This window comes from Eubalaena glacialis, chromosome 2, assembly GCF_028564815.1.
Source record: "Eubalaena glacialis isolate mEubGla1 chromosome 2, mEubGla1.1.hap2.+ XY, whole genome shotgun sequence".
Taxonomy (NCBI): Eukaryota; Metazoa; Chordata; class Mammalia; order Artiodactyla; family Balaenidae; genus Eubalaena; species Eubalaena glacialis.
This window is the reverse complement of record NC_083717.1, coordinates 154,523,506-154,539,943: the sequence shown is the minus strand read 5'-3', so window position 1 is coordinate 154,539,943 and position 16,438 is coordinate 154,523,506. Positions and strand designations below refer to the sequence as shown.

Sequence of the window (16,438 nt, the reverse complement as noted above, 5' to 3'; positions counted from 1 at the left end):
CACTAAATACAACTTAACTACTTGGATTCTAAAGACATGGGCTAATTAAAAATCACAGACACACACACACTCACAAACACACATACACCCCTACGATAGATTGTTAGATTATCAAGCTTTGACAATTATTTTAACTAAACAAACAGTAGGCAAATTCAGGCTGATAACACATCTTAATGAAAAAATAAGCAGCCTGAAAGAAACCCATTTAAAAATAGATCAAGGAACAAGAGACTTAAATCTTTTATAGTCTTTCTAATGGAAGGGAAACAGTTCCATTTATGCCTTGAGTTACAGTATTTTCCAATTAAAAGAGACTAACATCTTTCCCCATGAGAAAAATTCTCATTTACAATGGTATGGTGCTTTAAAATAAGGGCGGAGTAAAGGAGGAATTACACATACATGATTAAATTTCTTGTTTGTTAAATCAAGCTTTATTGATAAAATGGAATTCAGAATATCTTACTAGGAACAGCAGCAGGCCCAGCCAATCATGATAGCAAAAATGTGGCAGTCTCCTACTATTTGTAGGAAGCTGCTGCTTATCAGTTAGTAATTAAATGTAAGGACTTGTAAAAGAGATGCAAAGAATCAAGGCATTTTAGCCCCAAGATTGATATTCTTATGAATATACTGTATTACCTGTAATACTCATGGCAACAAGGAGAGAACCTAAAAGACAGTTAAATGAAGGGACCAGCTTTATCGACAATGCCAATCCCACTGCCAAAAACATTAAACTAGTTTTCAATTAACTCCCTGGATATTCAGCTTTGTAAGATTTTGGAATAATTCTCCATAATCACGTGCACAATTGAGCGTCTAGCTGACATGGCTGCTGCTCTCCCTGTCCCAACCCCAAGTCCAAACACAGCATGACTTGAAAGGGCTATATATCTGTTGCGTCACACAACAAGCCAAATATTTCTTATAACTTTGATAGTGATTTAAAGCAGTTCATAATTAAATATGAGCATTTTATACAAGGACAATTATACTTTACAAAAAACAAAATCATACAACAAAAATTGCTGGAGTCTGATTTACAACATGAATTATGGTTTGAAATCACGTTTACATAAGTCTCAAATTTACAAAAAAAAAAAAAATCAGTTCTGGGCTAGCTGTGGTACTGCTGAAGTTCTCTCGTGTAATCACTCTCACCCATGTCATACATGCCCTTCTTTAAAGTTGAAGATGGATGTTTAAAAGGTTCAAGGAAGTTGAGCTGTACTCTCCTTTGGAGGTGAAGGTAAACTCCATGGCTAGATGAGCAGTTTCACCACATATCATCAGTTGAAGTGGAGTCCTTTATAAAAGGAAACAAAGCAAAACAAGGAACTAAATTAAAACTTAGAGATGCATTATTTCCTGGGTAATGAAGAAAGATAAGGTTTTGTAAAGCTGACCTTTAGAATATAAATGTTTTCTAAAATATATAATATGTGTACATGTGTTTATGAAATATCAATATTTAATCTGTTCAAAGAATTGTGAACCCTTTTTGTTTTGGAATAAAATATTTGAAATATGATTTTACCATGAGGTTGACCAAATGTATTTCTAAACCAATCAACTACTAAAAAGAACTTTATTTTTCTCTTCACTAAACCCAATTTATTTTTAAAACACTACCTTTACAAGTTTTTATTGCATAAAAACCTCAAGTAATAAGAGATTTGAGGAAGCTTCATAATGCAATATATAAAATATTTCAGAGCCAAGCCCAAATGATTTTAAGTTACCACTTTTCTGTAATCACCATACTACAACAGAATTGTAACAGGAAACTTAATTGGAGAATATGGCATTCTAAATGTCTTTATATAAACAGAATTCTCTAGTATTTAAATGAAATATGCAGGGTTCTTGGCAAAGAATGGGCATTAATGGAGATGGGCATTCTGAAGCTCTGTTACAGCTGCTTACAAAACTCAGAATTAATTCAAGATTCTGAGCAGAGATATTCCCAACTTCAAAGAAACATTTAGTGGCGGAAAACTTCTGAAGTTGATTGCTTGGAGAGGCTTAAAAAAACCAGAATAATTAAAAGGGACTTTCTTCTTTTTTGAGTTAAATGGCCACTCACCATGATTATATCCTCAAGCACTAGAACTGTGGTGCTGGCAGAGTTCAGAGCAATCAGTCAGGGGTGTGTGTAAGAGAATGGGTGCAATGAACAGCTCTGCAAAAACAGGTAGGAAGGATATGCATTTAGAGTGGAGGGGAAGGGAAAGCAGAGGGAGCTAAATGCCACTTACAGTGTCATCATTTTTGTATGGATTCAGTCTATTGTAAACAGCTTCAATAACATTCCGCCTAAATTTAGAAAAAAAATGCAGAAAGTTAATTCTTCAGAGCACAAAACTGCTTAGTAACTCATAGCCAGGTGTTCATTAAAATGTCAAAGATAATCATACACAAATTATTTTAGTTCTATTTCTTACTGTCAATAAGTGAGCCATACTTTAAGATATTTGGGCCCCACTGTTAAAGTAGCAGTGAATTTATTCTAGAATGTTAACACTCTACTAATGCAATTAATAGAAGACTAAAAGTCATGGCTTGGAAAAAAAAATCAGTCTATATGGGCTACTTCTATTTGAACTGGCATTTAGTGGTTATGAGTCAGAAATGACAATGCAGTTCTTAAGATATAATATTAATATATTCTGGTTAAGAGCTTAATGTTTTGAAGTAGAAATAACTTCAATATCTGTTATGGTAAAATAATTTAGATATTTTACACTTAAATTTCTGCTTTTCATAATGCCCCTTTAAAAAAGCTCTATTAAAACTGAAATGTCAACTATGACATTTCCCGGGCAAGTCTAGGAATTACTTTTTGTATAATATTTTATTAAAAATAAGAAATCAGTAGTGGTATTTATAAGTTATAAGCCTCCCTACTTACAAAACTGATTTGAAGCAATTTTATAGTCATTTCACAGAAGATCATATTGGAAGAAACAATTTCCAAAAAATAAAACCTTCAAACAGGAAGTTTTACAGTTACATGAAATGATTAAAGAACATGGCTACACTTACAGATCAAGTGGAGGATCAAGGAAATTAGTCAATATATATTTGTAGGTCAATTACATGGATATCTGAGGTAAAAATGTTTTAAGCCTTGAATTATAAAATTGCTTAAAGTCTCTACTGTAGTTTATAAAGATGTAAGCTTAGTATCTAACACATATTAGCCCCCAGTTCTAGGAACTAAAGTGAAAAGAGAAAAAAAGCAAGAAATGCATCTACCTATCTTCCCTTACACCAAAACCCAACCAACCAGCATCAACAACCAAAAACACTAGGAAAATCAGAGATACAGAAAAATGGCCCAGATGGAAGAAGAGAAAAACGCTTATCCATGGGGTGTTCAGTTATCCAGGGATTAAGAAAATCAAATTATAATAGTAGGAATAATAATGACACTTAGAATTTTGTAGTACTATGTAATTTAGTTTAAAAATTTCTTTCACTGTATTATCTCACTTATGCTATATGAGGCAATCAGTGTAATCCAAGCCTCCACTGAAGACAGTCTTCAGTGTAATTAGTTACAATGATATTCTGATACCTATTCTAAGTAAGCACCATATATCATTAATACTGAAAAACACCGAACCACAGGTTAAACATTTTGAAGTCACTTTAGAAATTAGGTAAATACACATTTGATCAACGGACACCTAACATTTTCATGTACAGAGATAGATGGTAAGAGTACGCAGAATATAACTCACTTGCTTGCCAATTCACCCCCTGGTGGGAGGCTGGGGATGTTCTCACTCGCTAATGTACGCATCACATGGACTAAGTCAGGGACGCCTTCCCCCTGCTTCTTTATGATTTCTGGGAATCAGAAGTACTTTTTTTGTAAGTGTTATCCAAATTTAATAATAATTTAAAAAACTGAAACAAAGATAACTTAGGTTTTTAAAGATGGCATTTACCACATCTGAGATTTTCTAAACTATATAAAAAAATAAAAATCAAATTGACCTTTGAAAATTGATGACAAAGGGATGTACAAAATGATACAAGAGATACAATACTTTCCAGATTAACTTCAAAGAATGAAAATAAACAAGATAAAAATGTGAAAAAATTTCATATTAAAATCAATGTATTACCATAATCAGGGATATGTGTGTACAAATGAGGCTATTCCTCTTAAGATGCCAACTAATTACATCTGAGGAGATTAACTCCTCTCTTTAGACTGGAAACATGTTTCCTGAACTTTGCCCTGAAAATACAGTACACAGATTTTTTAAAAAAATAAACAATTTCAAGATTTGAAAAAAGAAAATAAAAAACCTTTAAGTATGGGGGATTTACTGATTATATACTAACCCAAATCCTATTTACATATGTTTATATTTGCAAAATGATACTTAAGTAGCATGTGCAGAATAGGTCATGTACTTGAACACCACTATCAGCTTAACTTTTGTCTAAAGTATCTTTAAGCAATAAATAGATATATACCATTTCCTTAGTTGATTACTTGAACAAAGCCTACAGAATGGAAAAAGGCTAAATTTCAGGACAAAATTTTTAAAAAGAAAAAATATGATAAACCATACAACTATTTAAAATTGTTAATTTCAAAACATTCAGTTATTAAATGGGTAGAGTGATATGATCGGCAGTGTTGCCATGCAGATGCATATTGTTATTCATACCACAAAATACCAACCATTATGCACAGACAACTTAAAGAGCTCTCAAACTATTCACTTTAAGTACAGGAAGTCTTTACCTGGAGTTTCAGCATATTTATTCTAAACGTAAGATCATGCCAAGGGTATTTGTAAGTTATATGTTCAATTTTTTGTTTTCCATTATTTACACTAAGAAATTTTCTTTGTCATCACTGGAGATCATTCTAGTTCTCAATTTGTAAATACCTTTGAAAATAACAATGCATGTAAAGACCTTTCATCCTTTGATCAAGTTTCAAAATATTAATTCATCATTAAAGCCACATATTAAAAGACAGACATTGCTACCCATACTTCTTTAAATGGCTCAAACTGTCCTTTGAGGATTAAGGCCAAATTTTACCATCTTTTATTTTTTGCTTTTTTGCTTTTTTTTAAACCAGTCTTAAATCTGAACAAAAAGCAAGGATCTCAGATTTGGTTTGCCAAGTTCCTTTATTGTATAATCTTTAACATCTAGTATATTTATTCTACATGATTCTAATGCTGGAAATTTGCTGTACAAAAATAAAGGAATTTGATGTTTACCTAAACTGCACAATTTCACAATCTAAAGCTGTAATACACTTAACATACAGTCTCTGCTAAGCCAATACAATTATTGGATAGATAACTAGATACAATATAAATGAACACTGATGATAAATTCAATCAATGATGGTTTCAGGTCTAAAAACATTACCTTGAATCATCTATATTTGATGTTTCATACATCTCCTTTGTTAAAATATAAAAATTAGGATATTTTAATTGTGAAGAAAATTACAGGAAGACAAATTCTTTAAAAAAATAATATAAGACTTTAAAAACAGTTATATCTCCTATTCCACATGGGACAATACACTTAAACTATCTGACCAGTAATACTACACTAGCCTTGCTTCTTTCTGCTTTAAAAAATAAAGAAAAAGAAATTTTAAGAAATATTCCTTTAATTGCTCTTGGACTATACATTTTAATTAGAATTGTAAAAAGACTGAATGCTTTTATTAAGGAATATATATGTACAGAATATCTATGTTCCACAAACTCATGTATAAACATATTCTGCCCCCCGCCCCTCCACCAAGTCTGAGGGATTCTATCAGTTTTCTCCAAATTAGCAACTTTAAAGCTTGGGCAGTCAGTAGCAAATAAAAATACATACATGACACAAGTATCCTCTTAAAATGGCTTAGAAGGACCACGACCTTAAGTGGTATGGTTTAAATTATGAGCTGAATCTTTTCACAACCCTAGAGAGTCAAGTATTTAGAATATCATAGGAGGAGAGCTAAAAAGCCTTTGTCCTTTTCTGTGGTGTGGACAGAGAAGCCAAAAGTACTCAAAGCAAATAAAATGAGGTTTAATAGGTCACAGCAATTTAGTGAAGGCATGTATTTAAAGAAAGAAAAAAAGAAAAAGGTATTCAGTGCCTGTTTTGGAAGCTGATTGCAGTATTTATCACTTTTTAAGACATATAACAACTTTTACAATGCAAATAGTTACATTCTTTCTATGTTTTTAAATATAGTAGTGGTTTTAATTACTGTAATATTTAACTAGATGCAGTCTCATCAAATCTACCTCAGTAAATAATACTGTATTTAATTTATGACATAATAATCTCCAGTTGAACAGTACAAGTATAATAACACTTCAACATACCAAAAATATTGAGTATTAATGTAAAGTCTGTTCAGGTGGCAATTCTTACTTGATAATAAGCAATATAAAACTTAATATTGTAACATAAAATTACTTATCTAAAGCAATTATTTAGAATTGCATCAAAAACTTAAGAGTGCACACTAAAGAGAAAAAAATAGCAATTCATTTCTAAAATTTGACCCCATTTCATAGTAAATAAAACTAATTATTTCTTTAAATTGGTAAGAAAACATGTACACTCAGGTTAAAGTGCCAATATATTAAATATCAACATATCCCAATACATATTCTTCTTCAGGTTTCATATTTTTCCACTAACCAGCAGTTTGAACCAATGTGCTATGACTTGGTAGCATTCTAAATATTTTATCTCACTGATAACATATTGAAATGAATCACTTAAAACAAAAAATTTCCAAGACCCCTGGAAACAGTGAGGAAACAAACTCACTGAATAGTATGTCCAGTGAATTAAATACTAAATACTATATACACATACTAGATATATCACTATCAAGTAGGGGAGAGAAATAAAAACAAAATAGCAGCTCCAGACAGTACTGAAAACTCAAAACCAACCATGATTCTAGTATCAGACTAATTATAATTGGTATCAAACAGTAAAAAGGGAGAAAACAAAATTAAAGTGCATATTAATTTTAATAATGCAGGCACAGGATATAATAGTGTATAGTGTATCAATGTTTACATGCTATTAAAGGTCTTTAACGTGCAAAGTAATGACATTAGGAGCCAAAAATGCATTTTAACACTATTATTGGCATGTCAAATTTTTCTGCTTAAAGAAACTGCATAATCTACATGCTTATTGCATATATGCAGTAAACTGGAATTCTCTGGGGAGACTTAATATTTATGGCAAATAGTAGCTGCATCAATGATCATTTAAGAGTTTTTCAAATATTTAAAGGCATTACACTTGAGAGTTACAAATACCTTTCTAATTGTCTCAAAGTAATTTGCAGAATTATGACAAATACACTTCTGTAATTCCCAACTTATTTCTTGATTTTATTCAGCATTTATATTTCTGCCAGGTAGAGATATATGCCAGGTATGTCTTCTATTCAGGTTTACATTGTCTAGGTGAGGCAGTTTATGGCTTAGGCAAGAAGCTTTGGAACAGTTTAAAATAAATTTTTAAAAGCTGTGGCACATGGAAGTTGATAATAACCAGGCTATGATCTTCAAGTTATTTTTTTAAAAGTCCCAAAGATCTTAAAATTCATACACACAGCTTTACACAGAAAAATGGTATTCAAATTATCACCATCATAAAAAATCTGTTTATAATTAAATAAACCACAAATTAGACTTCCCTGGCATAAAATTGTTCATGCCAATGAATTCATCAAGAATTTGAAAGCACACAACACTTTAGCCTTTTTAAACAAAAGTATCCTGAACAGAATGTACTGGGCCATCTGAGTTGCTATTTCTAATATAACTGTGATAGGACAATAACAAATATCTAAACAGCTACTACAGAAATGCCCTTTCGCACTTTTGTACACTAAATGTCAAAGGCATGTAAAGGTCTAAAAGCTAAAATGTTAAAGTTTGATTATGTTGAGGTTTTTCTTTAATAAAGCTACTTATTTTTTGTTAAATGATCCACCTTCTACTCTGCTTTCCAGGTACTTGTCCAACTCTGCCTCCTTCTTCACTGCTTCTGGCGATACTTTGGGTGCATTTGGAAAACAGATCAATATCACACTCATGTTGTCTCGACTTCCCTGGGAAGAAAAAAGTTTGAGAAAATATTTTGTTTTCTTTTTGCTCTTCAAAGCTTTGAGAACCTTTACAGTCATGCCAATTATACTTGTTCTTGTGAAAATATATATTGTTTTTAAGGAGAGAAAAATATATATGCACATGTGGAGGGGCACCCCCAATACATATATTGTACATATGGTATACAGAATAACCAATACTTTAAAAGACAGGAGAGAAACACTACAGATTAAAAAAAATGATTGTTGCAATAGAGTTTAAAGTTCTATAAAACAAATATTTCTGAACATTTACTGGTGGCCTACTTAACATGAAGTGATACCTAATACAAATACACATACACACATACATTCATTCAATTCAACAAGATAGAAAATTCTAGTGATATTCTTTACAACATGATTTGATCTGTAGTTACACATATACTTGACAAATTTACTTTTTTTTTGACAAATTTACATTTAAAATAAATTATGGGGCTAATTAATTTGCTTCATAGTAAGTAGAAATATGGAATTAGAAGTAAAACTACATACATAAAGTTTATAAACCAGCTTTTAACTTTCATAATTTAAAAAAAAGGTTTAACTTTTAGGAAGTACATTCATTTTTAAAGGCACCTAGATATTCAAAATGCTATAATTAAAATACTTGAATCAATTTTGGCCTCCCCAAAAATCAGACTTCCTCTTCCTATTAGCAACTGGAGTTCTAAAATTTTAAGTATTTAATTCCCCTATATGGGAAAATTGAAGTTATACCATTAATTTAAGCAAACAATACAAAGAATTTAATATTTAAAATATTGGGGAAAATTGTATAAAAATGAGGCAAATGATAAGATACTGAACAATTTCTAAAATAGAGCATAATGCAGAAGAGATAAAGTAGAATCTGAGTCATAATTTACTAATATCTGAATCCGACCAAGTCTCTCAAGAAAACAGCTTTTAATTTAGTTAACAAGTATTTAACTCTCAAGTGCTACAGAATAAACCTAACAAATGAATGCTACTTTGTCCCTTTTTTATACTAAAAGGGATAAAGAACATAAGCATCCTTGTTTGGTTCCCCCCAAATTCAGAAATTAACAACAATAGTGTGTACTATCAAGTTGTTGCTCTATTGATTTTTTTAACATGTGTTGGATGTTACATAAACTTGATTTGTGTTGGATGTTACATAAACCTGATTTTTAATTAAGATTTTAAGTACAGCTGGCAGTTGTGCATATAAAACCACAAAGAATATTATGTTGACTTTCTATTTCTGAGTTTTAAAAGGACATCAAATATACAGCCTCAGAAGAGTTTTATAAAATCACCATTTGTTAAACAAACAAACACAAAGAATTAGTTAATGAGCATTATTGACAAAATAGAACTGTGGTGTAAAGAACACTGGACCTAAGTCAAGGACTTGGATTCTAGTCTTAGCGCTGCAACTAAAGAAGTAAATTGTGTAACATTTTTAACTTTTCTAGAAAAGGGAGGAGCATGTATCAAGCACACACTGTTTGCTAAAACTAGGTACTTCATATGTATACATTAGCTCATTAATTTAATTCCCCAACAGTCTTATGAGTTAAGATACTATTTTCTCGATTCAATAGCTGAGAGAGGTGGAACAATTTGTTCAAGACTATAGAGTACAAAAGTAACAGAGGTTAAAATTTGATTCCAGGTCTGACTCTTAAGTCCGCAGAGCCTTCTCTTGCTCATCTATATACACGATCCCATTTGATCATCCTGACAACCCCATGAGACAGGGTAATAATCTCTCTCTTTCTCTCTCTTTTTTAAACAATTAAAGAACTGATTTTCCAGACAATTTAAATAGCTTACCTGAAGTCATACACAGTCTCATACCAAGTTCCTCTGACTCCATGTCCAAGGCTATTTCTATTACATCACACCAAATGATCACTAAATCCTCTGTTGGTGCTACAGATTCATTAGACCATAGTCTCAAAGTATTTCCATAAATGTACTGAGATATCACATGGTAAAAATAAAATATTAAAATTCTAAAATGCTTTTCATATATAGACACTGAGGCTTAACCCTCCCCATTCCCTTCTTTAAAACATGATACAGTCTTTTTACCTTTGATAAAATTCCACAATATTAAAAAGCTCAAGTAGTCTTGGTTACTAAAAGACTAAACGTTCAGATTATAACCCTTGCATTTTTGGTAACCGCGTAACTTATTTCTAAGAAGTATTCCTATGTTATTTTCATAATTGATGAAAAGTATCCTGCAATTGTACCAAAAACTTATTTCTGAGTACTATAGGTTCTAAGATGATTACATACTAGAGTAGTAATTAAGATGACATAAAATCATTTCATCTAAAAAAAAAAAAAAAGTCTAGCTACCTTATACAAACAGGTGTCGACTACTTCATTGCAAACTTTCTCAAGGTCATCAGTGACTTCAAGTCTGGATCTTACAAAATCACAGAGCTCTTCATTTCCCATGACATCCCAAATACCATCACATGCAAGAATAATGAACTGATCATCTTCTTCAGATCTTTCAATATCATGGACTTCAGGCTCTGGTGACACAAGCTGCTCTGTAGGACCTTTTCCATGGACACATTTGTAGTCAAAGTCCCCAAGTGCCCTCGACACAGCCAGAGAGCCATTCACACGCTGAATCATTACAGAACCACCTGCATTCTGAATTCGTTCTTTTTCCAGCGGATTACTTGGTTTGTGATCTTGTGTGAAGAAGTAAACTTTCCTGTTCCTACAAAGTAAACCTCTTGAGTCTCCACAGTTAATGAAATAAGTATGTTGAGGAGAAATTAAGACACCCACAGCTGTTGACCCACTTCTATCAGCACCATGTTTCTTCTCTGACATAACTCTCATATGTTCATCAATCTCCAGAAAACCTGTTCTGATTCCATTCTTTACATTTTCCACAGAAGGTGCTCCTGTAGACCCTTTAAAATCCTGGTTATTGGTGATGTGATCTAACAAATGCTCACAGCAGTATTTGGCAACCTGAGAACCAGCATGCCCATCATACACAGCAAAGAATGACCATGTTTCAAGTCCACTTGGCAAACCGATCACAGCCGTATGTGCGTCCTCCATTTCAACTCGCCAGCCTTGCATGCTGCTTAGCCCATATCGCAACCCATTACCCTGCCCCTGGGCATTATGTTTTTCCATCTTTGGTTTGTCTAAAAATGCTCCCATTATGTCTTGATCCTCTAGGTCTGCAAAGGAAGAGAAACAGGAAAGTTAATAACTATCTTATAAACAAACTACATATCCAACAACCTTTTTAAGAGTGAAGGAAATACAAAGAAAGCTTTAAATAAGAATTCACAACTCTTGTGATAAGCACTCACTGCTGACTTGGAACCTGATGATTAACAAGGAAGAATTGGGGGAAAGGCTGATCAGGCACAGCTCAGAATGTACAACAGGCAGAGAGAACTAAAGCATCATGATAAAAGTAGCTGATCTGACACTCTCCCCAAGGAACAAGTACTTGAAATAGAAAAGAGACTTGGCAGTGGCCATCAGCTTACATGAACCATGTCAAGTGGTTAAGGATGCACTGAATATGTGAATCTCTTAGGGAATCTCAGAACTAAGTTGTATGTATATATTAATCAAGAAAAAACAAATAAATGAATTCACAGGACATACCAAAAGCCTACTAATTCAAACATCTTAGTTGAACATTCAGGATTTTCCAAAGTTTGACTCCAAATATCTAGTTTTACTCCTACTACATCAACTCTCTGAAAAAGTAGAAAAAGATCAACTCACAATGATCCAAATTTGCATGCTCCTTCCCTTAAGAAGGAGGACTCAATTCCCTTCCTCCTTACTTATAGAAATAAGTATACCCATCCTTTAACGTCTAGCTCAAATTCTACCTTTTCCATAGGTTTTTCAGTCTCTGATAAGCCAATAAGTTATTAGATTACTGTAAGTGGTTCAGCCTCAATTTTCAAGTTGCAAAGCAATTATACATACATATAACAAAGACTGTCATATGTAGATATAACAAAATTCATCTACTGTAACCTAATCTAGTGGTAATAACACGTATCATCATATGGTACTCTATAACCATTTGGTATAAACGAAAAGGAGATCAAAAGGTCTAGGACAGCACTGTGAACAAGCCTGAAAGCCTAGCTATCTAATCCTTTCCCAATAATCAAAAGCTAAAACCCCTGGTCTGGAATGAGCTTACACAAGGCAGGAAGACAGTTGGCCTTTACTTGAGTAATGGCCTAGAATGTGGAGACTTGGGGTCCAAGTCATCAAATGAGTCACAATTTAATGCAATCTGAAAGAAGGATACAATGAGATTTAATGGAGGTGAAGGCGAGATGGGAAGGAGTGGGGAAAAGTACCCAGGTAAATCAGGATGCACTTAGGAGATCAGGGGATTGATGATGCTAGTGATGCTAAGCTCTGAGAAGAAGCTGGGAGAGAGAAAGGAAGAAGAAAAACAACTCAGAAAGGAAACAGTTTCCCGGCAACCTCTCCCTCCTTCTCTATCCTACGAGGGCCAAACTAGTACACAGCAGAGAAGTCTGGCTGATTGGTATGATAAAATGATCTCCTGCCTGCTTGTCTGTGTCCTATTACAATTCCACTAATGGAGGTTAAATAATGAAAACTAGCCATTATTCATTCCTTATGGTGGTATTCATCAAATTACCTTTCTGACACCAAGTTGATACACAATATGGCAAGGGTGAGTGTTTTGATTAAACAAAAGATACAATAGTAATGATACCTTAATAGCAGACAATGTTTAAGATGAATTCTAAATCACTCTGATAAGTGTTTTACAACTGTTACCTGAAGTCATTCTCAACAACACTCTAAAGTAGGTAACAATATTATCTTCAATTTATAGATGAACTTTAGGGTGACTAAAGAACCTGGCCAACGTCACTCATCAGACAAGTTGAGGGGAGTCAGGCCTCTAATTCAAGCCTGCCTGGCTCTAAAGCACCATTTACTACTACAGCAATGGTCTCAGTCATGGCTGTACAAAAGAATTATCTGTGGACCTTTTGAAAAGTTAAGATTAAAAAACCCAGAGTTTCCACAGTAGGGTTGGAACCTAGGCATCTGTGTATCTGTTGTAAAGATTAGATGGAAAGCCTAGATAGATAGGTAGATAGAAGATGATTAAGCCATGGTGAGGTTAAGTCATCTGCTGAAGGTCAACAGCAAGTTGCCTCATCTCTGTACCTCAATTCCTTTAGGTAGGCTAAAGGAGAGGTGGGAGGTGTTACAGTCCGCCCTCCATATCTTCTGGTTTCACATCCATGGATATGGAGGGCCCACCGTATTCACTGTACTATGCTATTTTATAGAAGGGACTTGAGCATCCACACATTCTGGTATCCATGGGGGCTCCTGGAACCAATCCCTGCGAATACTGAGGGACAACTGTATACTTAAGTCACTTGATACCACTAATCTAGCATTCGTCATCTGTATAATGGGCATATATTAATACTTACCTCTGAATGTTGCTGCAAAGTTTAAATGAGGTAATGGCTGCAAAGTAGCCACATAGAGTAGAGCAAAAATGAGGAACTCAGCAAATGGAAACTATTTAATTATGACTACATTCCCACATACACAACACATCTAGATTCTGATATTACCTAACAGGGATCTTACTCTCCCTTTTATAGAAAAGTCCAGTAGTTATTTTCCAGAGAGATATATATATATACATATATATATGAAACTACCAAACAAATAATTCTTTGAAGATAAACAGGGTATGCTTTCTAAAAAAATAAAAACCCCAACTTTTGAAAAATATATATTAGAAATATAAAAATGTAACAAACCAAGTCAATCATCTGATAAAATTTTAGGTCCAGCTCTACTGCAAATGCAAAAATATAGTCAAGGGCAAATAATTTTGTGTCTGGACTTTTACATACTGAAAATAGGTGATTCAGAAATCTTACCTCCTGGGATTCTGAATAATTTGTAGAAGCCTGGTGAAGCAGCCAACTATAGCTACAAAATACAGCAGATAGTTATACAAAAATAATAGTTATCAGAAATTATTTACTTATAAATACTATGACATAGTACTTATAAGTATGTCATACTTATAAATACTATGACATACTATAAGTATCTATAAGTAAATAATTTTTACTTTTAAAAAATACATAGTCATTTTCCATAAGTGGACTACTAAAGAGTATTTTATTTAGTCAAGTTATTAAATTGGCATGTATCTACAAACAGTAAATCCCAAGGCGATTCAGTTTGCCCATGAAAGTTTAAGTTAGTTTCTGAGAGAAATTCTAGTTCTCACCTAGTGTTAAATCTACTCTGAGCACATGCTGGGTCTGATCACAACACTAGCATTATCAGATGATCTGAACATTTCAATACAAAGTACTATGACAATCACAAGACTGAATTCATCTTTGATATAATCAGAAAATTTGGTGACCATTTTTGTCTTTTAAAACCAAACAAACTCCCAAATTGAAAAATCCTAAGGCTGAGTCAGGAAGTATTCATTAAAGTTCAGCCACTGCTTTTTATTAAGTAAAACCGATCTCACAATCACAACAAGAGTCTTGAACCTGGTCATTTGGTTTAATCCACTCAGAATTACCCCAAGTTAAAAAAAAGCTCTATATATTCATTCCACTGTTAAGATCCCTAAGCACCATATTAGCCATGAAACAAGAGTTATTAAACTGACAATTCTGGCAGAGTCCTTTAGTAAAAAATTGAAGACTAAAACACTACAGGGTTCTTTTCTGTTTACCTATGGACACATAGTATAATACAGAACGCCCCGGTTGCTCCATTAACAGAGGACAAAATAGACTATGTAAACAATGTTGAGAAAATTATATTCTCTTAGTAATTGATATCAGAATTCTTCTTACAGCAAGCCCTACTTTTTCTGAGAAACACTACTTTGATCAGATATGTAAGTAAGGGGTTAAGGATCAAAAGATATACTCACATAACAAAAGATCACTGCTAAACAAGCATTTGAAGGAGGGTAGATGCTGCTAACTGAAGGACCTTTGTTTGATGAGCACTGAGATAGGTTTGATTATAAAAACTGGGGAGGAAAATCTGGACTAGACCTCCAAAAGAAATAAGAAATCTAAAGGTGGGGGGAAATCCAGAGGCAAAAAAACTATATAGCAAGAGAGACTTGAAGCTTCTTGGGGGAAAAGGGAAAAAATGGAATACCAGTTAGCAGCACTGGTTGCAGTGTATAACATGGCAACATTGAAGTCATTTGCAGTGAGGAGTGAACTCTCTACTACTACCAAACCTTTGGTATACCCTACATTGCCCACTAATGCTTATGTATGAATAGACTGTCAAAGATGAGGACAAATGGTCAGCTGACCTCTGGAATGCACACTTACTGAACAATAGAATTCTAAGCAATTTATTGCATAGATGGGGTTCAGAGAAGAAGCACAAAGTCCTTGTGGCCACATGTCTCTGCAAAGGATAATCTAGGCTACATAAACTACTTTTAACTTCCCAAGCTATGAAACATGGTAATTCATAAATTATATTTTGTAATCCAAGGCAACCATCTCAAAGTTATCTATGGTAATGATACATAAGCACATGAACAAAATTTTACACAATCTGAGGAGAAAAAAAGATCAATCTTGGGTAATTTTTCTCCCATTTGGAGTCTGAAATTTCTAATCATTACAAAAACAATCACATTTATATTTACAAATTTGATTTTGGTAACGTATAAATAATCAGAGCCAAAATGTAGAAATGATCTGTCTAAACCTATTTTACAAATGAGACGGTACAGAGAAACAGAATGACTTGCCCAAGGTCAAAAAGCTAGTTCAGCACTAAGCCTGAGAAAAGGACCTAGGTTTCTGGATTAACACTCTAATTCTCCTACACAAGCCATCCTGTATATCTGCAAATGAAGTAATGGAAATCTAAAAATGTAGGCTTTTAAAAAGACAACACACAAGGCAGACAGACATGGAAGATGGTCACCGAAGAAAGCAGAAACTTCTTTTAGTGTCATTTCTTCCTCTGCCTACTCTACATAATTTGTGTTCTAAACTACCAAAGGTAAATGACCAAAAAAAGAGGAGGGAAGGAAAGGTAAAGAAGAAGAGAAAAGAAAGGAAGAAAAGCAAGAAATCCAACTTTTATTTTTTGTCCGAGACTAATAGAAAACAACAGTGAACTAACTGCAATTTCTGGCAATGCCAATTTCAAATACGCGAGCTAAATAAAATATAATAATGAGCA

The 16,438-nt window shown here is 33.4% G+C and overlaps 1 protein-coding gene across 3 annotated transcripts in view; it reads right to left on the bottom strand.

Annotated features, from left to right (window-relative positions):
• Positions 1-405: 405 nt before the first annotated feature.
• PPM1A (protein phosphatase, Mg2+/Mn2+ dependent 1A) overlaps positions 406-16,438 on the bottom strand; it is a 43,444-nt gene continuing 27,411 nt past the window's right edge. The window contains exons 1-6 of one of the 3 annotated variants that reach the window (XM_061182638.1): positions 14,122-14,175; positions 10,520-11,373; positions 8,026-8,143; positions 3,753-3,861; positions 2,265-2,322; positions 406-1,312 (exon numbers count right to left, since the gene is read on the bottom strand). In XM_061182638.1, coding sequence (XP_061038621.1) covers positions 1,283-1,312; positions 2,265-2,322; positions 3,753-3,861; positions 8,026-8,143; positions 10,520-11,353 — 1,149 coding nt within the window. In that variant the 5' untranslated portion in view covers positions 11,354-11,373; positions 14,122-14,175 and the 3' untranslated portion in view covers positions 406-1,282. Of the gene's footprint in view, positions 1,313-2,264; positions 2,323-3,752; positions 3,862-8,025; positions 8,144-10,519; positions 11,374-14,121; positions 14,176-16,438 lie in introns of those variants that run through there. The other 2 variants (XM_061182637.1, XM_061182639.1) reach the window with 2 other exon arrangements.